At 32.5% G+C, this 27223-nt stretch overlaps 1 protein-coding gene across 1 annotated transcript; it reads right to left on the reverse strand.

Annotated features, from left to right (window-relative positions):
• Nucleotides 1-2694: 2694 nt before the first annotated feature.
• Nucleotides 2695-25737, reverse strand: LOC109537782 (protein son of sevenless). Its single transcript, XM_019904670.2, has 26 exons — nucleotides 25349-25737; nucleotides 24294-24413; nucleotides 23181-23324; nucleotides 22953-23117; nucleotides 17854-18032; nucleotides 17584-17744; nucleotides 17268-17481; nucleotides 17023-17111; nucleotides 16793-16954; nucleotides 16510-16676; nucleotides 16191-16336; nucleotides 15969-16131; nucleotides 15678-15811; nucleotides 15483-15611; nucleotides 15080-15236; nucleotides 14810-14967; nucleotides 14649-14748; nucleotides 14330-14512; nucleotides 14153-14267; nucleotides 13933-14099; nucleotides 13712-13873; nucleotides 13494-13619; nucleotides 13235-13416; nucleotides 12889-13075; nucleotides 10866-11158; nucleotides 2695-6997 (listed from the first exon to the last, which is right to left on the reverse strand). Exons 1-26 carry the CDS (start codon nucleotides 25424-25426, stop codon nucleotides 6817-6819), a joined length of 4062 nt encoding a protein of 1353 aa, XP_019760229.1. The 5' UTR covers nucleotides 25427-25737; the 3' UTR covers nucleotides 2695-6816.
• Nucleotides 25738-27223: the final 1486 nt, after the last annotated feature.

Raw genomic sequence — 27223 nt, forward strand, 5'->3', positions numbered from 1 at the left:
GAGATCGAATGATAACTTTCCTGGGTATTCTAATAAATCTAGATTGTGGAACTTTACGTTGATTGAGACTATGACGAAAACGGGGATCATTTTATTTTTATTTATATGAATAATTTATCGTTTTTCGAGATTTCTATTTCCAGTTTTAGAGAATATTTGTTACTGTAAAGAGCCGTAACAACTTCTTCTCTAACTTTCTTGGACTATGATCTGAACATTTATATACAGGGTCTCGGTTTTTCGAGCTCAACCATGGGGATTTCGGTAACCATACTAGATACGAGATTGGTTAAATTGGGACAAAGTTGCGCAGTCTAGAGCTTGCTAAAATGCGCATTGAAAATTTTTAAAATTTCCGCTACATCTGGATATCCGGAAAAAATTGCAATTCAAAAAATTTGTTTTTATTTTTTCCTTAGATTATTTGGCGGGAAAATTTAAAATGAATAATACTTCATCATTGCAACTTTTTCTCTTCTACAACGTGGCGTTGTTGCGTACAAAATCCGATTTATGGATTTTCGACACCCATCATCAACATTGCTTTTCTCATGTCCGCCATCTTGAATTTTTACATGTTTGAATTCAGCTTTTTTTTCTGATTACGATGTTGTATCACATGTTAAGGTTCAGTTTTTGTTTTTGCTATAATTTTATTAATTTACTGGTATCTCAAAGTTTAGGTTCATCCAATGTAAATTTATAATACACTTTTTTCTTTTTTTATGCTACTCAAACAGATACAGAAACTGTCTAAAATCTGTTGATTAAAACAAAAGATTTGGTGTGTAAATTCCGAAGCACTCTTTGCAAAAACAGGATTTTTGTTATTTTCACYAAACAGCAAGACTGAACCTTATGAACATGTGATACATCATCGTAATCAGAAAAAAGCTGCTTTGAAACATGTAAAAATCCAAGATGGCGCTCATAAAAACAAAACAAAGTTGATGATGGTTGCCAAGAATCCATACGGCGCATTTGAAATACAACATTTTGGTAAAACTGAAATGCCAGCAGCATTAGTAGAAGTCAATAACTGCATGCATGCAAATGCAAATGCAAACACAGTATTAACAAATTCTTGTCAAAAACCTAACGACTGCGCCACTTAAAATCCCTTTCTTCGAAAGAGTTTTTCAGAGAGAGAAAAATTATTTCAGCTCAGATACGACTGGATAAAACTGATGCTTGCTACTTAATTGTTAGAATACATAATTATTTAAATGCTGATATGTCTCTTTCTGTTGTGTGAAACCAAAGAACTGGGTAATAACTTCGCAAATGTGATTAGATCTTTACTTGTGTTATGTCGACAAAATAGCATATCACAACTTACTAACACTTTTTTTGGGAAATGCCTTTTTCGACCATCAGGGTGTGTTCGACACAGACTCCCTCGAATTTGAAAAGTTTACAATTCTCTCGTACAGAATATATGCGGCCCGTCTGTTTTTTACTTATTAGGGGTATTTTTGTTTAGTTTGGATTAGTTTTGGTTAGGACCAAACTAACCAATTGGGGTGAGTTTTGGTTGGTTTAGGTTTTCTTTGGCGGAATCTGTTGATACATTTAAAGCAATATAAATTATTGTCTTCACCAAAATAGAGAACCTCATTTCTCGAACAAATTTTCTGGAAAGAGACCCAGGAAAGTCAAAGCAAAGGGATAATCTATAACGTACCTAAATAACTTTTTTTTACCGAACTCCGGATGGACCCAATCAGATTATTGACTTTTTCTTCTGTGAACTACTCTCTAAATTAAACAGCTTTTGTAATCTCAATGGGGATGGTTTGAGTTTTCTGGCTTTAAATCCTTTCGACTAAAATTTTTCACAATACTTAAACAGATTTTCCACAGTACACTATTTTTAGCTGATCCTTTACAATTTAAAGGTAAAATAAGAGTGTTCTTCTGCGAATACACTTTGGTGAACACACATCAATTATTAGTGTTTTTCTGATGTAAATTAGAATTTTTGTTCATGCCAAAGATAAAAAAGCCCAGAATCCAGGCCAAAGCGCCTAAAGGTACGTGGAACTTTATTCTGGTTTAGTGCTTTGTGACTTGACTCTTAGAGCGCCCTAAGAGGCTGTGATCGTGTCCTCCTTATTTAGCTTTCGCTCTTTTTTTCCAAATTAATCCTATAAACATATCAGGAAAGAATTCCACTGGTCAGAATCCGTCCGACTATTTCAGTTTTTTGTCGTCCAACATCAGATCAAGATTATAATCATACTTGTGGTTCATCCAAATGGCTTTGTTTATTAAAGGAAAATTGCGTTTTGAAGCAATTTTAACGATCTGGATCGAAACGTCATATTATTTTGCAGTAGTAGATGGCAATCAGGTTTGTAGTTGTTGTTTTGAAATATTCATGCTGCTCACATGTGCAGTTTTCAGATTTTATGTAGCGGCTTTTGCGGAATATATACTGCTATTTTTGAGGAATTCGTATTGCGTTGTGTGCTTTTGTGCGGATTTTACAAAGCGGCTGCTTGATAATGGCAGCGTCCTTTATTTTGCGATCACCTGCAATAAAACACAATTCAGGCTTTGTGGACCTGTAAACACATATTTCGTATTTTTTCCCACAACGCCTAAAAGTCCGAGAAACTCACCCGTTTCATCAGTACTTCTCACTGCTGAAATAGAGAATGGTCTTTTTTAACGCAAATTAAACTCTAAAAATTTCAATACATTGATACATTTAATTGTACTTAATTAAAGGGCATATAATATATTTTAATTATTTTTACAAACATGGTCCTCATTCTACTATCACAGATTAAAAAAAAATCAATTTATATTAAAACAAAATGTGGAAGATTTTCTCCGGTTTTTAGATAAAAATATCCAACTTCTTGTATATTCATAACTTTTGAGGAGAAAAGCTTCCAACAATATAAACAAAAAAAGTTTAAAACAATCTAGGGTTTGATGCAATGTGCTTCAAAATACAATTGTGTCATCACCTTTGAATCTAATTTCGATAAAATATTCAGACAAATAAACTTTGCTAATTTACAAAAGATACAAATAAATATTCAGTTAATAACAAATATCGAATAGAATGCCATTTGAACCACATTGCAAACTTTAACAATTCCTTTGTGTTTTCTGTTACAAACTGGAAAATATTTTTACAATTCCATACGTTATAGTTGTAGGGAGTAATATTTCACATTGCGGTCTCGATAGTTATATAGCTACTACTTATTTTCATAATAACAAGTAATACTTAATTGTTCCTTATAGCACTGCAAATTATTGTGATGTTTCAAATTCAAATTGATACATTCTGTACATCTATGACCAAGCAAACATTCAAGACCACAACCACAAATCAAACGTTTGGCATCTACAATACATGACACATTTATATACAAAATATGTACAAGGGGTTATTTAATTTAATAATCTATAAGATCTGCGATCATATTCTGAATCCTCAAGATGTAGTTCAAGATTGGAATATTCCATTCCAATATCAACTTATTTTTGGAATCAGGCTATTGCTCAAAATGAAAAATATTTCCAGACAAAAAATATTTGAACAAAAAAATACGAACAGATTACAAGTATATATACTTTTTTTATAAAAACACAAAAAGTAATTTTTGAAATCGGAAAATATATAAAGTCAAAGCCACCAGTACCTTGATTATACATAACAGAAACGGGCGTAAAATCAAACAACATTCGAACGCTAATTTGTGTAAACCAATTATAGTCTATAACGGAATACATACTCGTTCAAAATATGCTCACGGATCTTAGAAAAATGTCCAATATAATTTACTTAATTTCTAACTCCTGCACGCTCAAATTATACAATATTTTACTTAGAAAATATCAATTATTGATGTATGCATGTATAGGCGTAACGACACGTAAGGTAACTTATAATTTCTTAAAATTTTAGAGCCAACCGTATAATCAAGCGTTTCAACTTTCTGATGATAAAGAACATGTCGAAGGTGGCAATATTAAACGAAAGCAAACTGATAAAAAGCTAAATAATTCTAAACTGAAAAATTTCGAATGGAAACTATTAATTTATGTTAATCTTTAACAGTATTAAGCTGCTAATGAATAAAGTATTTGCAGATAATTTAGAATTTATTGAGTGCGGTAAAAAATACGCCGAGCGTAACAACAAATATTACGAACGTGTCTGACAAAAAAAAACGATGATGACAAATGCTGAAACCCATTGTTCAGACACTTATTGTAACGAAGGCAAAATTTGATATATTCGGACTTTATATACCTTTGTGAGTTAACCACTAGGAGAAGATTTGTATATCATATTTGTAAAGAATGATATTTTCGGACCACCCATTCTACAATGTTATCATTTGATGAACATCTAGATAAGAAAATATTACACTTTTAGTGTTATGTATCTACAACTTATCTTAATTTACGTGTAGGATACATTTAGAATTTTTGCATTATAATATTGTTCTAAACAAAAATATGAGGCTAAAGTCAGTACATTAGCCGTATTTGACTGATATACATAGTAATATATACACAACGTGTATCCATAGGTCATTGAATACTTTTAAAGATTAATGGCTGTACTAAAACTTTCCCTTAAATAATTTGTTATTGAAAGCATCTATATAATTCATTTCTATCAAATTTATCTATATGACTTCTTGATAACTGAAACTGCTGATTCTAATTTTAGATCTCTTTTCATCCTCATTATTTACATATTCTATTACCTTTATTGTGATCCACTAATTTGAATCCACCTGTAAAATTTAATTTAGGATAGATTATATTCAATTCGTTCGTACATTCATTTTGTAATGTACTGTTCTGTATTCTGACGTCCAAGAAAAAATAATGAATTTTATTATGAAAATATATAAATTTCTTTTCACAGGTGCGACAAATTCATGGAGTCACTTATTTCATCACGACCTCGAGTTACAGTTAAAAGTTAATGCACGCATTTATACACAGTATTTAGAATTTTTTTTTGTACTGATAACAAAAAAGTGTTTGCAAAAAGATTCAAGCCCGCCAGCTGTTAAAAAAAAGTCTCATTGTGATTTACTTATTTTCCATCCATGACTTAATTAATAGTAAATAATTCTAGACTGATCAAAATGTCTAACATTTAAAAAATCGGCGTGGTAAATGAAAACCGCCATTAATTATAATTCTTTACATTGTTTACATTATTTTGAATCTTCTCTGCAAACGTGTTATTCCTGATTAGAAGCGTATCGATTTCTAGAATAAGCGTCATGTATAGTTCAAAAAAACACGCAACAAGTGTACACTTTCTAACCTTCTACAAACACTGGGTGAAATATGGTTGATTTTACAAATCTTTTTCATAATATAATAAATTTTGTGAAAGTTGTTAAGCATTTTAGTTTAATTTTTCTATCGTTTCAACGCCGAGAAACTGTTGATTAACTAATCAAATTAGCACAAGCTGAAAAACTTATACTTATACCCTTTTAAACAATTTGCAAGTAAAACAATTGGCATGCAAATGACTTTGTGTTATCACATCCCGCAAGTAATCTGTACAATTGTCGTTCTCAAATCACACTACTTAGACAAACAGTATATTAATTTATTCTTAATTAGTTCATGCATTATATTGAGTATTTTGGAGAAATGCGGCTTAATAATTATTTGTTTACTACTTCCTTAATCAATCTCAACAGTAAAGCATTTTTTCTTTAATTTCAAACAGTGATTTTTTTAATGAAAATAAGAAACGTAATTAGTATTGTAGATCAGTGTTGTCATATTATGGATATTAAACAATAATGGCACCGATGGCAAAATATGTTTTCATGTTCAAATCTGGTAACTGAAGCATCTACTAAGACTAAGTTTGAAGTTATAACACTATTATTCCGCGTTGGTTGTATTTTAACATTTTATTAATAATGATTAATTATTTTGACAATTTTTTTTTAACAATTTATTATATAAGTTAATTTCCTCTATTAAAAAACTCGACAAACACAGAAAATGTTCAAATATTTTACGGCTGCAACGACAAAAATGCAACAAAAAAGACCGAGTAATCTGACGTTTCGCCGCGCCACTATCGGTAGTTGAACTTGCTGGTTCAACTTCAATTTTACTTCACTAATTTATAATAATCACTTTATATTATAACCTATTTTGCTGGTTATTATATAAAGTGGTAAAACGCTATGCATATTACCGAAGAGTTGCATACAAACATAACAGAAAGAACTAAAATGAATCCCATAACTTTTCCGCTATGAAAAAATGGGATTAAAATACAAACAAATGCTTGAATGATCAGCAAATGTTGTAAAAACAGGGCGTTCTACAAAATAACAGCACATATAACAACACTAACCCACACTGAGTACTAGTCTTATTACACACTAAGTCAACATTTGATGTGCAAAAAGGCGGTTTGGTATCATATTCCACTTGTATATAATCACTCACAAACATTCCTGCAATTTATTTTTAGTAGCTAAATAATAAGATTACGCAAAAAATAAAATTTAATATTGCACAATAAAAAAAACATTACCACCATTGCAAAGTTTACCTATAGCAATCGACTAATCAAATCACATATGCCCAATAAAGAACCAACAGCATTTCAACTTAAAGTCGCCGGATAAAATATTAAATTTTTGAATCAACCGGATAAGAATCAGTTTGCATTTAAAAAGTTAAATCACTTTTTTAATGGAATGTTTTAAAAACTTACATTCAACTGAACCTGGCCCTGTTTCAAGAAACTTCTGAAAGGTCGATAAAGAAGCATGAAAATACCCATTTCACCTAAGTATTGGTAGTACTTGGGTACTGAAACATGGTTCCATAGGTCATGCCCGCAGAACGAACGGCAGGTCTTGGAGGCAGTTGAGGTGTGATTTGACCTGAACTTGACTCACTTGTACTGCCTGACCCGTAACGCGGCGATATCGTAGGTGGTTTGGCCGGAGATGTGGCGGGAGGAACGCTTTAAAAAAAGAAAATCATACAAAATATGCTAACTTATACAGAGTGATCAGAAACGAGGTTAAACAATTTTAACTGCATATTATAAAACCAAGAATAATACAAAAAGTATAAGTCCACAAGCGCTTAGTTTGCAAAACACGGAGATGCAAAATTTACATTTGTTTAAGGTGTTTCGCTACAGCTCCTAAAACGTCATTTCAAATTTAAAATTACAATTACTTCGAGTTATATTCAAAAGTACATAGCAGGCATCTTGCACATCCACTAATCAGAGCGACCTACACTTAAATAATAATCTTTCGCTTTAAACTCCAAACCCATGAGATGGGTTTTGCTCAGCGCAATTCGTTTCAAACAAAAACAATAAATTCCATAGCCCACGCTTGGATTGGATTGAATTTTACGCCGATTTGACCTAAATCGTCTTATCTAAAAATGTTTTATAAGACAGGACTGTTAGAAGTTGAAGCTGCGCCATAGGTTTCCTTTAATTGTTCAGATTGCTGTTTATCTAGAGAATTTTTTTACTCCAACTTTCTCCGGGTTTTTGACTTTGAGTCCAAAATTATTAAAAAGTAAAAAAAATATCAATTGACTCCAACACCAAATATGACACCTATGTTAAAAATGTTTACATCAAAATTTGCAACATTAAACACTAATTTTACATCAAAATGCAGTGCCTAAAGCCCTTACACATCCGTTTCCATCAATCTTCTAGATAATATGTTTTCATTCAATTAACCACGTATCTTCAGACGGATTTATGTTGATGGCAGATTAGATAAAATCGAGATGAAAGCATTTCTATAAGGCTGTATTCATTTATGAGTTTAGTATGCGGATACCTAATATGGAGATCAGATAAACTTCCAATAAATCAATTCACAGCAACACAAACGTACATTACGTTATCTATTGTTAAACGTATTCAGTTTGTATTAATATTAACTATGTCTATGGTTAGATGTACAGGGTGTTTCCTCATAAGTTGACACCCCCTCTAGATTGTTTATTTTAAAAAAATTGTCAAAGTTACCAACACAAAAGTTGTTTAATTTTACTCAAATTTTTTAAATCTAAATTGATAAAAGAACTATAGAAAGACGGCATAGCGAAATTTATTGCTACTACAAATGTCAAAACAAATAAATAAATAAACACAGAATCACTGATTTTGTATGACCTCCGTTTAACGCTAGACATGCTGTATAATAATCTACTTTAATTTTAATTTTTATAACGTTTTGAATATATTGGTTATGATTAATATTAATATCGTTAATTGCATCCACTATTTTAAGGCGTCTAACTAGTCTCATACACAATATTCTTTAAATAACCCCAGAGAAAAGAATCAAGAGGCGTTAGGTCGGGGCTATTTGGAAGCCATTGGATAGAACCCGGTCGTCCAATCAAGATATCAACATTTTCATTTTAAAAAGTGCTTCCGGGCAAAGTTATGGGGTGGAGGAAGCGCCTTGTCGAATTTCAAGGCTACTTTGATTTGTTGCTATTTATAATTTTTGAAACGTAATATGTATAGGAAAAACGGCTAATACAAATACATATAGTCAAAATATATATTTTTGAAATCACGGAAAAAAATCCTATTGGTATGTCAAAAAATATATAGCGTGTTTCATTAAAGCAAAACTATGTCAAATCTTGACATTTCCGTGTTTCATATTTTTACTTTAAATTCAGATATAAAAAATTTGAGTAAAATTAAACAACCCCTGTCACTTTCACAATTTTTTTGAAATAAACGATATAGGGGGGTGTCAACTTATGAGGAAACACCCTGTACCTTTCCATTTTCATTCGTCGATAGTGAACAATGTTGCTGGCAACAAATCAGTGTCCCGTAATCCCCATCAACGATACTTCGCATGATGAAAGGTCCACTCCCGATAAGTCAGAAAATTTAAAAAATACCGTTAATGAAAATATCACGGTTTTCGAGATTTGAAATTTTTCTAAATTAACCGAAACTGACATCACTTCATATCTTGTACTGTTACTCTCTCTTATACTCTTAGGTAACATTACGCAGAATGTATTTCTTATKTAGTTTGGTTTCGGCAATGGACGTAGTTCAAAAGTTTGCCAAAAGAATTTGAATGTATGAWTTGTATTTAAAAAAGACCCTATTTTAATACATATTTCTATTAACTCCTTTTCTATTATCTAGCTTTTGCTCCCTACTGTAGCAAAAGATAAATAGTCCTCTTGATACCCAAAAGCACAATAAATAGCAGCATTTGTGTAGTCTGAAATCGCATAATATAAAGTAAAGTCAGGTGGTAACATCAAACATAAAGTAAATGTTGAAAGTGGTCCCCATTGGCCCTTATGCACCATCGGCCTCTTTTTCTAGAGCGACATTGAGCTTGGCTAATTTCCTGCGCGGCTCTTAAAACCAGTTGCCCGCCTGCTGGCCGTAAGTAAGTAAACTTTTCCTTTTAGACAGGCACAATAAAGAAATCTAGTAGATTTAAAACCGGCGACCGTGGTGGCCGTAAAATAGGTCCTTGAGGTCCAATCCATCCACGAGGAAAGTCTTCTCGGTAGAGAAGTGACTCATTACTTGCACTGCCTTCACACCATAAATACAATGTATATTCTCGAGGTACAAATGGCATGATAATTATAACTCAAAATATAGAAAAACGTGATRGACTAATTTTTCACAGATTGRTAGATATCTAAATTTGTAGTTAAATGCAGCAATRGAAACAATATAGTTTTTGCAATGTGAYATTTAAAGTTCATAAATTTCGGCGAAACGGTATGATAAATTGGGGTAAAAATTGTACTTTTTTCAGTTAATTGGCTAACAATATTCACTGTTTAGGGAATTATCTTTATTATACCATTTCAGATTCCAGAAGAATGGTGCTCCTTTTCGTTTTTCTATCTTTTGCTACAGTGGGAAGCAACATGTATATAGATAATAGAAATTCAGTTATAAGAAATGTGTAATAAATTCAGTTTTCTTTCAAACCCAAAGCATGCATTCAACATTTTTTGATGAGCTCCAACCATACTGTTTCCGAAACTAAAACACAGAAGAACTATTTTCTTCGTAATATGACATAAGCGTTATAGCCCGGAATATCAGGTGATTTCAATTTTCGTCGATTTTCACAAGTGTAAATATCTCGAAAACCATGATATTTTCATTAATGCTATTCTTCATCTTCCGAGTTCTCAAAGATGGACACCCTGTATATTAATGTCTTTGGTCGCAACCGTATTGCAAACTAAAAATACTTTCAATAGGGTCTGTATTTTAATAATAATAAGTTAGCTAAAATCTTAGATAAATGACTAATAAGCGCTTGGAGCTGTAGATAATAAAAGTGAAAATAAAAACCTTATTTATGCTAGTCAAATATTCAGCTACAATTATGCAGCCCAATTTCGGACCACCCTGTATACATAATGTCTTATAAAGTGTTACAAATGTTTGGAATAATCAAAATATTTCTCAATCCGGTCACCCGATGTGCAGGAAATTGTAAACCTTATACATTTTATGCGATTTTTTAATTCGCTTTGACAGTCTGAATACTTCTCATTGGAAGAATTTTAATCATGAATGAATGATTTATTAATCATGAATCATTAAAAATTATGAAAAAATAATTATTTTAATTAATTTTGCGTTACACTTTCTGTAGGCAAAAGCTTACCTTACAGACCGCGCGTAATTTGGTACCGACAAAATTTCATATAAATCGGGTTGCGAGATATTTCAATTATTCCATACTTTTGTACCACACTATTTATAATTAAACTTCTAATAACATGCTCCATATTAATAAGGTACTAAAAAAGTTTACATGGGCAATCAATCCTACCTGACTCCTCTATTGGCTGTTTGCAGTATCTGAATACTCGTTCTCGGTGTAATGTGGGCGTGTCTACGCATGTGAAGTTGGCTCTCGTGCGTAGGCCTTAAACGTGGGGCAACAGCAGGGGCGTGGCCAGAGTGCGAATGCGAATGCGAATAGTGACCGGGGTGAGGGAGAGTGTGTGAGTGAAATCCAACGGGAGGCTGATTGGGTGACACACCGGGTTCACGACGAGGTGGTAAAGGGGGCGGTGACTGGTCTTTAGGGGGCAACGGAGGGGCATCGGCTGCTTGCTTCGCCTGGAAACACATATCAGTGCACTGGGGTCCCATTTTAAGTCACAATTATTGATCCAGTTTTTACGAAATGAAATGGAACAATACAAAAAGCGATAAATCGCCATTTCATAACCGCGGATGGAAATTTTATTTTTGGTTGTGATAAATTCAGATTTGGGTAACATTTCAGTTAACGCTTCTGGTTGGATTTGGTGTATTTCAGCTCTAATTCTAGTGTATATAATATTTCAGAAAATTAATAAATAGGTTGAGGTTGGACATGGTGACCTAGCTGGTCATCCGGTAAAACCTTCCTTTCGTGAATAATGTCGAAATGTTTCATACTGCGGAAACCACATAGAATCTGACAATTGATTTGTGACTCACAAACAATTGATTTGAGTTGTGGCAAAGCGAATCTACGCATTGTCACCATTTGCGCTAAAGTGAACTTAACGAAAAGCAGCGGCGAATTCTCTATCGGTTCAACACTGCAGTGAACACCGGTATTAAAAGTACATTTAATATCCATTCATTTTGAGCTGTTTCCATTGCACTTTCTGCAAACATTATTGAAGTTTCAATGCCGTGAAAGACAATGAGCAACGGCACCTGTGAGATAAACGATCGCCCTTAAGTAGACAAATTTTCGAGTCGTGGATGGTCATTAATCCAAAATTGAAAATTTGATAGTTTTCAACTAACTTTTCAATATTGAAAATTTGACAGTTTTCAACTTTGCCAACCGTGCAATATACGACTAGCAACTAGAGAGCAACGAATGCAAATGCCCGACCAGTAAGAGTAACTTGCGAAAATGCTGAACTTTTAAGAGAATCTTTGGAATACATACTACGCATGGAGAAAAATTATTTTTAAAACAGTTTTTGCGCAAATATAAAACAGTCGATTAGTCTTTTTGTTTAAGTATGAAGTAGCTGAGTAAGTGTTTTTTTATTTCATATCAACTTAGTTATATAGTTATATACTTGTACTGTAAATGTTTTCATTGTTTTATCGTTTTAGGCCTCTTCCGTAAAAAATTAATCTGCTTTTTTACGCAAAGTGTATAACGGTTTTCTAAACCCTCATACTCTTTCCCCACGAACCGCTACTAATCTAGAGATAATGCTTTTCCTAGAAGGTCTAAATAAGTTAGAGATAAAATAAGCTTCAATGAAATACCATAAATACTTTAGAATAAACGAGTTACTTACGGACTGTCCCGCAAAGTTCTATATCGTTGAAGAATGTATATAATAATAATTTATTTTATTTGGCTAATTTGCATTACTGCATAAATAAATAAATTGGTTGAAAAATAATACGTATTATTTTTTTATAACCGTACAGTAACTGACCATTTCTTATGTTCCATTTCATTTCGTAAAAAGAAAAGTATTGTGTAAACAACTGTAAAGGCATGGATACAAAGGCATGCATACAAATTTAGATTAACCAATTCTTAATAAAATAGAGCCTCAATTACATTCAATAGAATAAAGTTGGTCGAAATGAACGGAAAACACATTAAGCCGCGTATAGTCGTGTAACCGTACCACGGTATGCCGCGTTCAGACAAAAAACAAGACGTGTATACAATGTAAACGAACATGTTACACTATAAGATTCGGTTTTTTGCCTGGACGCGACTTTAGCGAAATGACCCGAATTTGAAAATTGAGTAATTTTCTAAACACATTTCTTCCAAATTTGACCTAAAAAAAATATTTTATAATTAAAATATGTACCTGTTGAGGTGAATTAATTTCGGGACTGTCTTTCCTACGCCTTGGAGGAAGTGGAGGCGGTGTCGGGGGCAATCTTGGGCTGTTTGGTTCGGCGGACGAAGGTGGATGAGGCGAAGTAGGGGTGTGGGGTGCTCCAGGGCTGTTCGGTGCCCCTGTCGAACTTGTAGAATGGCTATGACGATGAGATCTTCAAATAAAAACATATTTTTAATCAGCAATTAGCCAGCAAGAAATTAATTACCAATTAAATAATAAATCAACAAACGAACTAAATTGTTCAATGATTTAGTACAAAATATGCAGAACTTTAAACAAACATGAAAAATAGTCTTCAAAAATTACTTACAAGTGCACAGAAAAGCTCGAGCCACTTTCAGAAGTCCTTGCAGGTCTATAAGAGGCCGTAGATATCACCGAGCTAACACTGGGGCTACGTGTGTGTGTAAACCAGGGTATTCTGGAATTCGAAGCAGCTGCTGGAGAGTTTGGACTTAGTGTAGGACTGCTTTGCCCGGTACCTAATTGAACCTGGAAATCATCAAGCGTATTAGATGGTTTCGTTCATACACTTTAAAGACGATATATGATTATAATATCCAACTTACCGGAGCAAATACACTGAAATCATTGTCACTTTTTGAAGAGTCCTCGCTTTTACTGTCATCACTTTTGATTGTAGAGCTCATTGTATTTACAGCATTTGCCACTACACTGCCAGCACTTCTTTTGGGCTAAAAATAATATCATATTACGCATTTTTTGTTAATATTTTTTTAAATTTAAACATATAAAGTTGCATTACAACCTATTCTGGAGCAAATACCTTAATTCCAGGGCTTTTCAAATTCAACTGAGGCCATTTTCTTGGGAATTTTGGCAACTGCCTACAACCTCTAGGTTCAATTTCCATCGATTTTTGGTATAGATAGTTTTGAATATCTGTATCGGACATATCCGCAAACGGATTGAGATTCTCAAGAAAATTCTACAACACACACAAATCATAAATAAACCTAATTAAAAATTGTTTAAATAAATGCTTACTCTTATTTGTGGCTCCACTTTAAAGCAATACGGCTGATTTTGATATTGCTGTATTTCACCGGTTATTTCTGCCACTTTTCGCCGTTTGAAAAAATTTATCAATTGAGTTCCCGGTAAATAATCAGGATTTCCTTCTTCTATGTGAAGAATATTAGATAAGTACATTCCTAGAAAAAAAAATTAACACCTGTTCTAAATGAAATGCGGTTAAAAATGTTACCTAAAAATGGTACACATGGAGGATTAATAGATCTAAGCTTTTCTTGATATTTTTTGAAATGATCATCGACCTTACTGCATTCATCTAATATTTTCTTATAGTGTTGCGTGATTGCCTAAAATTATAGGAATTTATAAGTGCAAGATTAAAATAAGACATTTTTAATCAATGTTTTACCTGAAACGTAAACCGCAAACGATGGACAGCAGCGGATTGAGTTGCAGAACTAATTGCAAGTACGCCATTAAAATTATTCATTTCATTTAAAGCTATCATAATTTCACATATCCTATTCACAATTGCCACCCTCTCCTCAAAATTATCGGCCTCTACAATATTCTTCTCCAACCACCTGGTAAACTATTAAAAAATACGTTCAGTACACATAAATGATCCGAACCTTATAATTTAGTGTCTTAAATTATAAGTTAGTTATTAAATTTAATTTAATATTAATAATTACAATTAAACTAAAGTCGCTGAGATAAAAACTTACATTTGTTGTGTGTTTAATCATTTTTAGTAAATTTGGACTAGTCAAGTCTTTGTTCTTCTTGGTCCAGACCGTGCCTACTAATTCACTTGGCTTAATCATCCTGAAAAGGAGTTTCTTCCACAGTTCCAATTCTACCGCGTTGCCTTATTTCGAAAACTTACCGATACAAATCAAATTCTATAATGGTCAACTGTCGAGCAATTTCTAACGGATGTAATGTTAGTAATCCATACTCTTCCTCGTTGCAATGTATGTGCCACTCGATAAGTGGAGGCCGTTCGACAAAGGCATTTTTGTGCCGCTGCGTATCATTTTCTTTCTAAATTATTAAACATTTGTAAAATTAAAATTAATTGCTTTGAACATATAGAGAAACAGCAATATTGTTTGATAAAATATCTTATTCAATGATAAACACAATTTATTGTCACCTTTCTTTTAATTGTCTTTTTGACGCTGTCTACCCACTTTTTCATGTTTTGGCTACCAACTGATTCTAAAAAGTCTTCTAATAATTGCAACAATTCTGGATCTCTTTCAAAATCGTAAAAATGATGATCTAACCAGTGTCGGACAACATTTAATACCCTGAAACAATACACACCGGTGAATATTTCGTATTAATACCGCACGTCAAACAATATACTCTTAAGCCAATTTTAAGATCTTTGAATTTGTCTAATTTATTGAAAGCAATTTGGTGAATTTTCAAACACATTGAAATTTTAATTTTTCAAGAGAAAGTAGTTGTTAATAAAGCGTTAAATAATTTCATGTAAAAACTAACAGTTGCTGCAGTGTTTCAAAAAGTCGACAATTGGATGTAATGATTACCTAAATTGCACGGGCTGACAATATTCTTTCCTATATTTTTTCCAATCTTCTCTTTGATTACTTTTTTGTATTTTATCTGTATCACAAGGGTCCTGCTCATACACCTTTGACGGATCAGGAATATGAAATCTATGAAAAAAAAACAAAATTTAAGTATAAGTGATCATATATCAGAAGTTAGCTGATGCCACTTACCTTTCTATAAGCATATTTAATAAAGTCGTAGGAGAACAAAAACTCCTATAGGTGGTTAAAAATGTACGCACAAATTTTGGATCTGCGTAAATATGATACGTAAGCCGTTCTACCAGTTTATACAATGTAGCTCCCTAAAAAAACAGATACATTACAAATTATTTACTATACGATAGTTAAGAAGATTAATTCTAAAATATGCTACTAAAGTTTTTATTACTGTCATCCATTGCCACAGGTCTACAAATGCAAATCACTACAAAATATTATTGAAGATCATTAATAATTCACCTTTATTAAAGGTACACCACCACCATTTTCTAGCTGTTCTAAAAGAATATTATCAGTACTATCGGGTTCCGCAAATTTATACAGTTCCGGGGGTGGCAACTTCAAAGGATGCTGTTGCTCTATCCTCGACAATATACTATCTAGAACTCTTTCTAACATAGACCTGCAAGGAAAGAATAGAAGCTACCCATTTTAGCTACTGGACTAATTAGATAAACTTACCTATTATTTAACATGACTAGATCGGCCATCCAGGAGTTTTTTTCCTCCAGGCTCTTTGCACACAACATTACACTAGGTGTCTGTCTAGGTATAATTTCGAAAGCGTGTTTCAACTCATCAGTATCTTCATGGTCCCTAATTTCAACCTAAGAACAAAAGTTAAACATGAGCTAAAAAACATAAATGGCTAGTTTAAATAAATCACGGCAGAAATTTGTCTACATAAAAGTTAGCCGATATATCTTAATTCACATTGATATTTCAAATCAAATTTGTACAAAATTGACATCATATACATAGATATATGAGTTTGCAATACCTTTCTCATAAAAAACCTTTCTTTCAGTCTACATGTATGAGGAGTGTGGTGAACAGAACTTTGCCTTCGAGATGAAGTTTTGCACAAAACCATCAAACCATCGAAAAGGAACACGCGTCGTTCAGTCAGTCTTTTCTGATTCTGACTAACTTTAGTCAGTACATCCTCTAAAATTAGAAGTAAAGTCACATGTTTCACCCAATCGCTGGTTTGTTTAAACGGATTAAAACGTGTAAATTTGAATCTCCTAGTTTACATGTCCAAGAATCTAAATTATATATACCTCTGACAAATTCGTTGCAACATTGCCCTAGGTCTTTAGAATCCCAGTTCTCAACTATTTTTTCTAGTTCTTGAATTTTTTCTATTGCAGCTGAGCGTCTAGTTTTAACTTGATTCAATGTAGCTGATCCGCGAGGATTCGGTTGCGACGGTACACAATGCGCTATTAGAAAATCAATTGCCGATTAGGGTAAAACTCAAACAAAAGAATTTGAATAAAAGTATACTCACTTAATTCATCTTTGAGAGGTTTTAACATCCCCTGAACTTCTGTCAACATTTCTCTATCTTCCGGCGCTGGGGTTAAACCAATCAATAATCTGCAATATTTCCAAAATAATTACATTCATGTATCAAAACGAAAAACCTTTATACCGGATCACCTATTGCTAATTCTTGAGAAGTTGTCACTATATTTATATTTTTTAATGGACGCATTCAATCTTACAAAATCGTAAATGTGTGTAAAATATTACCTAATGTAGTCCATGTAGGAGAAAAAATGCCAAATTGGATGTGTTAACAAAGCTGGTAAATAATACTTTAGAGCCAGGGGCATGCCTTGCCCAGCTGTATTAACAGTTGCTTGCTGTCTCGACAATAATTCTAATAAAGTTTGACGACATCTTGGCTCTGTTACATCTCGCCCATATTTGCAATACACATCAAATTCCTTTGCTTCTGCTAGCTCTGTAAACGGCATTAAACATATGTATTTTTCAATAACAATTAAGAATGGAGTATGACATCATCTGAACTCGGGTCAAGTATTTATAAATTACATAAAAATACCTTCAAAACAAGTGCCAATATACGGCATTTGTTCTTGTGCCATTTCCATGACATCCTCTAAGCTACCAGTTAATGTATATGTTAATTCATAAATGTCCATAATGTTTGAAAATATGTGCTCTATATCTTTTGGGTCCTTTGTTAGCTTCTTAATTTCCTCTCTAAAATTATTTGTTTCCAATTACATCACGCCAAATTGTTTGACTAAATATTAAATATGACATACTGATACTTTTTTATAATAATTTTAATAAAGATCACTATTCTTACCTAAAAACTTTAATTATCATATGCAATTCTTTCAAGTAAGCCTTTTCAGAAGCTATTAATTCTCTCACTGTTTCTTCATATGTCAGACTAGTGCGCGGTGCTGATAACACTAATTTCTCACTTAAACGTTCGCTTAAATTACCTCCACCTTCATCCTGATAGAACATGTCCATAAGGGCCTGAAATGTTTTTAAAGCATATAAAAATAATACACTAATAAAAGCTAAAAAAATCGTGCAAACAGTCGATTTAAAAGTTATTAAAAATTATCTGAACCAGCAGATAAGCAATTTAAAAACTATTTGCTCGATTTTCAATTACTTTGGGGGTCGGTGTTCTTCTATTCTCTGTCAATAAGACTGATAGTGTGAATTATTCAACAGCTTACCAATAGCAATTACAGGTTGATAACACTGGAGTTAATCAAAATTGATACCAACTTTATGAGTTCCCCTTCCTTTTAGGAATAAGTCGGTTAATATATAAATTCTATTGCCAATTAAAATCACGTTAACAGTCCGAGAGACTATAAGATCATATAGCTTAAATAGATCAAACAGGTGCTTAAAACTGTACATACATGCATATGTGCGAAGTTTATTTAAATGTGTTCAGAATAATAAACAGGTTTTTTAGTGTGCACGAAACTTTGTTGCAAAAGGACAAACACTTAACAGGTTAGGCAACAAAAAAAGATTAATCAAACTTAAATGCATTGCAAGCAACTGAAAAGAAGCTAGAGCCATATAAGATTGTGTCCGTTAGAATTTCAGGCTATTTTAAATAGATTTTATTAGGCCTTGCTGCGGCTTTATTTGCCATACAAGCCGCTAATTTCTTGAAAACCATGGGTTTAGAAAAATGTTTGGTATATTTTCTCTAATAATGTTACTAGCATAGCCCAAGAATTACTGCTAAAATGATCTAAGAAGCATGAAAAACAGGACTATGAGAAAGAAAATTCTAATAATTCAAAATCTATAAAAAAAACTAACTATATTTGTGTTTATGTACATTTTCTGAAGCAATTAAAAATATATTCACATATTTATCCTAAGATTCGATGGTGAATGCAAATTTATCAAATGATAATAAAACATTGCAGAATTATTGTCACATATTGTTTCCTGTCATTGTTTGCCGGAGCAGTGCAGATATATATTTTTTAATTCTTTAATAAAAAAATCCTTCTTTAAACATATTATATAAATTCATATAATAAATTAAATAACAGCTTCAAACCAGATAATTAAAACGATACATACTGAAATTGGAAGATGTCCTCAGTACCGACTATGGCACAAAAAACGACGTTAAAAGTTCAAAATAAACCTTATAGTCCCAATGTGTGAATATATCTTTAATTTTAATTATTAAATCCAATCTATTTCAAATATCCTTAAGCGGGTGCTTAAGTCAAATCGTTCGTACAATTCAAGTAAAGTGTGTACCATGCAGAATTAAAACACCGATAAGTATATAAAAAAAAATAATAACCGCTACGTACCATGAATGTGGGCTTGTGGCGCAGCGTGAAAAGCAAAAAGCAGTTTTTATAGCGACTATTTACTAAACTAAAGACGTATATTTGTGTCATTTGAGCCGATTTTTTGTTTGTTAAAAAGTCCTACATATGCAAAAATACCTAATTAATTTACTGACATAAAAGGCCGTAGGCAAGTTAACTGGCAATGCAGTTACTGAGTTAAATAATACTTTCGTAGTTTGCAACTGTTTAAAATTAAATTAATGCATGTATACAGGTTATTCAAAATTGACGTACCTACTTAGTTCAGTCGGATTAGATTTTTTCGGGCACTAAATAGGTGAAGGTAAAAGATTATTGGAAGTTGTTTGAAAGGATGTCAGAATATTGGGACAATAGTTTGAGTGCGATTTCCGGCTGTAGAACATTGTTTAAATTATTAAATAAGTTGCGCATAACTTTTAAACCGTTGATACTATTGAAAAAAAGTTTAATACTTTTTTCAAGTATTAAAAATACATACCTACAATATGAGACAAACTAAATTAAAATCCGTTCATTTGGTTTTTCCATTAAGAGCTCAAATTTACGGATGGTCTACAGTAAGAGTTACACTATCCTATCTGATATTTGAGCAACAATAAATGAGAATATTTAAGAGAGAGGAAAAACCAAAACAAAGCTGATACTTAATAGTCGGTAGCTTTGAGCTTAAACATTTCAGACAATTATCAGCCTTAAAGTGTCAGGTTGATAATAACGTGGTAGATGAAGATTGAACAAGCTTGGCCAAATAAAGATGAACCATCTTTTTCAAATTATTCTAAAGATATATTTCTAAAACCGACCACAGACAAGATCTTGTGTATGTTATCAATTTGCAAAAGTATTGAAATATTCAAATTAATTGTAAATCGCAAATTGTATGCTCTTAACATAATTAAAATTCCGGTGGTTAAGTATAGAATTTGTTGTCCGTTTTTCTCTCACAGAATTGGGAAGCGGATTTGATTTCACACAGTAGAACAGAAGTGAATTTACCTGTCGACCAAAATGTACTTACATACTCTTAAAGATAATCTTTTTCAGCAGTGGCAAACTGTAGGGTCGATACCGTACGTACATCTTCATATACTCTAAAATGTATATCCCTCGTTCAGGACAACGTCAATTTTGAATCACTCTGTGTAGCCAGTGTATAACAATAATTACATCTAGGACGTTCGTATAACAATATGTAAAGAATCATAATAATATTCGCAAACCACATCCTGCATGTTCCAGACACTCACGTTGCAGCCATATACATATTCAAATATCAAAATAAGATATGAGCCGTTTCCTTTGAAAGTAGAAGTCCATTTTATATTATGCTCAAATAAAACAGTTTTGTGTGTATTGAAAAATGGTTTATAAAATAAATGTTAATACATTTTCCTGAATTAAATTGACTTCAGGTTAATAAGTAATTGTTTTGCAAGTAGCAAAAAAATATTATTTTGATACTCAATACGACTTTTTACACCGTTTTCAAAATCTACAAAGAATGGAAACCATGTCCTCTTACAGAGGGACAGGGTGAATTGATGAAACGTGATTATTAGAACCAGAAAATGTACATTATCAAAATATTACCTAAACTAAATTTTCTCTAAAACTGTTCATTTCATTGATATCGAAAAAAGTACCTTTTGTTTTTTGAAGTTTCCCGTATTTGAAAATATAATTCTTGTGTCTCTATCATAGTGTGTAAAAATGATCCTATTGTGCTGGCAAAGTAAATAAGGAAAAAGTGTTAATGAGTTTTTAAACTGCTGTCTGCTCAGTCATATTATCATATAAAAAAATAATAAATCTGCTGTAAATCATATAAAAAAATATTCACGTATACCAATAATTTCTTGACGTTTTTTATTAAAAAAATGATGATTGAAACACCTAATTTGTGGGCCCGGTTATCCGTTGAAGGAGCCGTAGACAAACAGCAGGCAAATTAAAAAATGTATTTATTTTCTGTTCTATAAGGACCCAAAAGATTCCCCACTTATTGTGCGACATATCATGTCGACTCAAAAACATATTTGCAAATTCGCTTGATTCAACTCGGCTTTTTATTAAATTTGGAACATAAGAAGCAAAATGATGGAATATTCCAAGATGTATTCATGGAATAAAGGTTTATAGAAAACAAACTGAATTAGTTTGTTTGCTTTAATATCACACAGGTGAAGATTTCTTAGTAGTCTGGGTGGGTAGGGACGGCAGAACAACGACCAAATAAACATGAAAAAACAGTGCACATCCTTGTGGAGCAACAGAATTATATTTTTGGTCAGAGGGGGTGAATCTATTAGACATATTACGAAGATTGGGGACATAGCTTGGGGATAAGACTCTGTCAAAATCCAGGGCATTTGCACGGCTCAAAGAATTTTCCAAGGTCTGAAGCCCAGCCGAAGAAAGGGCTTGACCGCAGCCATTGCAGCAAAGGACAAAAGGTGCATAAACTTCTTAAATAGCGTGCCCAAGAGATCCTGACAGAAAAATTGGAATTCCATCAAGTGTCCACCAGATTGAATTCGCCTTTGTTATCAGTCGAGCGGAAGCAACAGTCATTGGAGATTTTACGTTTCCCAGCGCCTCTTGGATTGATTTCCGCAAGAGGATGAGGCGTTTTTGAAACGAATTCTAACCTCATAAAATGGGGACCCTTTATTACACTCCAACGTCAATGGAGATAAGAATGGAGTGGAAAAGAATACGGAAAAGGAAGTTCGGTGTAGACAAAAAATTGTGAGCTTCTGCATACCGCAAAAAAACACAGAAATACGCAATTGATCAAAAATATAATTCTACTTCACAAGACCAGGTCTCATTCAACAACCGCTACCAGAGAAAATTGGGCAAATTTGGGTTAAAAATGATGAAAGCTCCTCCTACAATTGAGACTTGTCACCTTGAGACTTTCATCTTTTTTAACCTAAGAAGCGTTTTCGCGACGATCCAGCGGTAAAAGAGCGTGTGCGCCAGTGACTGTGTAAAAAAATATTTCTTGAACGTGAGATTAAGTTGAAAAAAAGTATGTTTTTGTAAATATGTATTTGTAAACTAAAACAACACTGTAAAAAGAACCCAACCAAATTTTATCACCGTCCTAAACCATTATGAGTAAGTACGGAGTCACATATTCAAAAAAGACAAATTTCTCACGTTCATTATTATTTATCATCTAGCGCTAGCGGAAACTTTATAAAAAGAACTCAGTGTTGCCACACATAAGAGAATATGTAGAAATTATGTAATACGCAGTTTAAACTAAACTTATTATTTCCAATTAATGAATTGATACTAACAAAAGATTGCACATTTTGAATGACGTATTACAAAAACTGCTCATAGATACACTTCGTGGCAGAAAAGTAAATTCAATATCATTAACGAAATGTCACTTACTACCACGTTCATAGAAAACGGCCCATATATTCTTACAAATTAATCAAATGTCTCGGAATAATTAAGATTAAATTTGAACTTGAGTGTACTTATCGAGTTCTGGGAAAATAATGGTACACATATTTTATTATAACATTTGTAACAAAGCAGAAAATCATACCTTATCTACTTTCATGGATATCTGCACATCTTGGTACGTAATCTCAACATGTTTGATATTTTTGGCGTAATTTCCGACTAGTTTCAGTATATCTGCTGATATATATTCCAAGACGGCGACTAGAAACAATGATACTGTCGAATCAACTTTGTACAACAGCAGCTCCTGAAATATACCAAAAATTAAAAATTAAAAGTTGTTCGTTAAAACCAATCAAAACATCATTACCTTTTGCAGGAGATTATGAATCCGATCCACGGGTAACAAAAGGACTGACTTCTTTTTTCCCCTTTCTAGAGCTTCTTGCGCTTCTTTAAGGGCCCATCTATCGATGGGTGTAGGAAAGGTGTTCTCCACGCGTGATTCAACATCCTAAAATAATTAAAACATTAGTATTCCTAATAACTAGCAGCTCCAAAATCCTATCAATAAGTAGCCACGTTCTAAGGAATCAGTATACACTTTTGCACCTGCCATTGATATGCGACTACACTCAATTCCAAAAAAGTAGCGCACCACATTATTTTGAAAGTTTACAGGTTTCTATCATACCAATTAACCCATTTGAATATACGTTTTGTAAGCGTATAGCTTACTTTATAATTATTTATTTAATAAGCTATCGTATAGCTTATCTTAATTTTTGCCTATTGGGTCAAGCGGATGAAATGTTGATTCATTCTTTCCAAAGAAAATAATGAAGAAAACACCGAGCCATGTTTTTATCACTTTTTTAAACGCCCTGTGTAGTAATTTTTTATTTGCTATTCGGAAAAAATCGTTTTTAACTATTTAACTAATCAGAAAAAAACCGATTTTGATATATTTTTTGGTAGCTATTATTTCAAGAACCCAAAATGGTGTTTTGCTATTTTCCATGGCAAATAATGAGGAAAACACCGAGCCATGTTATTTCAATCAATCAATATTTCATCAACATGTTTTACCCTTAAGGTAAAAGCAAGCTCCAAATTACACACACACAAAATATTAAAATCGATCAATTAGTATAAAACTTACAAGTCGTTCAACAACAAACTAAACAACATAATGACATTCCAGGATGCTTCGTAAGACGTTGAATAATTTTTCAAGATTACAAAACTAAACATACAGTTTATGACAAGTAGGTTTTAAGTTTTAAGTAAGCGATGAATATTGGAGATATTAAAGTTTTAATATTCGAGTTAAAATGTAGATTGGTTTAAATATTCTAAGAGGTAATAACAATTATATCGTAACAAAGTGTTTCATGAAATATATTACAGATAATATGTTATCTATGTACTGATATTTAAACATTTGGATCTTCTACTATTGTTACACATTGTAAATTATTACCTGGACAGTATGTGGACTAGGTTTGGCACATAACATGCCCAGAAGTCGAAGACACAAACTCTCTACGTAATCTAGAGCTTCTTCTCTCGCACCTAACGACGGATGAACTTGTTCCAAAACCTAAAAATAAAAGCAATTTGAAAATATATGTCTGTTCCTTATTTGAATAAATGGAGGGATTTCCTGGGACACTCCAAATGAATCTATTGTCTGGAATGTATGAAAATAATAAAATAACAGTATAGAATGCAATGATGAATGAAACAGTTTATTAAAACTTCGTTTTTTTTAAACCAGCAAATATTTATAATACCTCATGTATCTAATCCCTTTGTGAGGTACACATGCAACAGAACAAAAGCCTCACGTAGACAATATATTTCCTATCGTATATTTATGTATAACATGTAGGTAAGTAGGAGATGTGGACTGACGTATACGGGATTTCAGTGTGTAAAGTACTCGCAAATACTTAGTATATGTTAGATATACGTTTTTAAGAGCAAAAGTAACAGAAAAACAAACATTAATAAGCACATATTGGAAGAATGTCCCAATGACTATAAACTAGTTTTGTAACTAATTTCTGAGTTACGCTAATTTCAGTAAGTTCTTAGAAACATTAATTTACTGTAACTTATATTGTCAGCAATAGATACTAGGTAAGTGTTTAGATGTTTCAATCATTGCACTATTCCTGATAAATGCGAATGATAGTTACAAGGTTATAATTTATTTAGGTGAGAGTACCAAAGCTCAATATTTCATTATATATTTTCCATCGGACATTGTTAAATAGAAATATTTCAGTACATGATTTGTTTTTAGATCAGTGCGAGTGCTATATTCTTTTGTTCATTGCCCAGCAAAGTTGTTCTTGCTCTTAAGTGAAAGTAACTATGGATTTTTTGAAGAAAACTGTATTAATGGGGGGCGAGAACTATAAATAACCATTTAGGACGTTGCTTTCTAAGTAAATTTTAGTACATTATATATAAAAATTAAAATTTTCTTCGACTGCTTTAATGATGATTGTTTGAGATGATAGTTCTTACTTTTTTCAGAGCAGCTGTCAAAAGACCCTTCCATTTTGATGCGTTTTCTTCAGAGTTAAAGTCGTAATCCGTATTCATATTTATCTGAGAAAAATTATTGGCAAATTCAGCACTGGTTCATGAAACACTCCTTTGGCACCACCATTGTCATCTCTCAAGAGGAGAAAAATAACTGAAACATTCGATGGTAAATCCGATTCACATGAACGAAAACACAACAAAAAACGATTTAGATCACGTTTTCGATTAGGTCACATTGCACATTCTCCCGTTTGTTTAATTTCCAACATTGAAAACAATATTATTGCACTTTTCTGCGACCGATTCCCAGCAAGACCACAAAACAATCACTTGTCAATCGTCGATATCGCCATGTTTGTAATATAAAATATGATTGCGATCTTGCATCTTTTTTCCACTCATTACAACCGCATTGTCTTATCTCTTTTCAGGTTAAAATTCTTCAAATGATTAAATAAGCAACGCGAGCCTCTTATCTTCCTTCTCTTTCTGTACCTTGGAACTGTACAATAAGCTATCAGCCTCAATGTCTGGACGGTTGAACCCCGCTCATGCGCTCTTAGTTAAATCGATTGTAAAATTTGGTAGAGGCGCTATCGTTTGGCAACGATGGAAAAGGCCTAATATATGACTATCCTCGTGTGTAGTTTAAAATTATAATTAATATCACATTTTGGCACTGCATTAATTTTCCTTTCTTTTTATAGTATTTCGAAACATTTGGTTCTCTTAAATATCTTGATTTAATTATGATTGCCTACGAATTGACTACTACGTCATTCAATTTTTATTAAATAATTGGGTAAATAAATAATTTAAACTAAGAACAAAATATCATGCAATAATTGCATGTGTAGAAATCACTTAATAATGTACATTAAATCACAATTCTATTATTTAATGTACGGTAGTGTACTATCGTAGAGATGACTCTTTTACTCTTGTATTTAAGAAAAAATATTTTTTCAGCAAAAAAATAGATTTCAAAAACCTTTCAGTTTCTTAGTAAACTTCTCTGTAATTCAACTTATTCTTTTGACTTTTAGTGAACTTTTTATTAAGACAATTTTCAATATTCTCAAAAAAACTACGTTACAGGTGAATATATAACATTCAAATTTTTAGATAATTCTTGTATAAAACTGAAAAAAGGCGGTCAGCGTCTTATGTTTAGACCAGAGGTGAGCAACCATTTTAATCAACGGGCCAATTTACATCAAATCAACATGTTGCTCATGTTTTGTATCGTAATGCTTTTTTATGCTATATTCTTTTAATGTCGACGCAGTTTTTGAGCATATTAACCATACAGCTTTATCTTTGACGAAAGTGAAAAAATAATGAAATTTCCGCTTTTCTTGAAAATGCCTATGCTCATCCGCAACCTTCCGTTTTTTTGTTTGCTTTACTGACATGCTATTATGGATTAACTAAGTGGATTTGTACAAATAATAACATTTGAAAGTTTTAAGAAAGTTTAGTTTGTATTGCATGTTTGAACAAGTCGCCCACAAGTGGGACAAGTAACTCGTCAAAAATTGTTTCGGTTCAGTATGTACTTCTATTTTCTTATAATTGATTTTATAACAATATATTGATGGGAGAAAGTCGATATCATAAATTCAATTTTTTGAATAGGCCGCGTGTTGCTCATCCTTGGTTCAAACCCTGCAAAACTATACCATAACTTTGATAGCTGCTGGTTATCTTGCCCTCTATTGCCGAACCCAAAAAAGTACATTATTATTTGCTGATGTGATGTTCTTTAGATCATTTTTAAGATTGAATTAGAGGGATTTGCGGGGCATTTTATAGGTGCAATTATCGAATTCATCAATATTGATCTGTGACAAA

The sequence above is a fragment of the Dendroctonus ponderosae genome, unplaced genomic scaffold (genome assembly GCF_020466585.1).
Source record: "Dendroctonus ponderosae isolate FM_Combo_2020 unplaced genomic scaffold, Dpon_F_20191213v2 Dpon_F_20191213_4, whole genome shotgun sequence".
Taxonomy (NCBI): domain Eukaryota; kingdom Metazoa; phylum Arthropoda; class Insecta; order Coleoptera; family Curculionidae; genus Dendroctonus; species Dendroctonus ponderosae.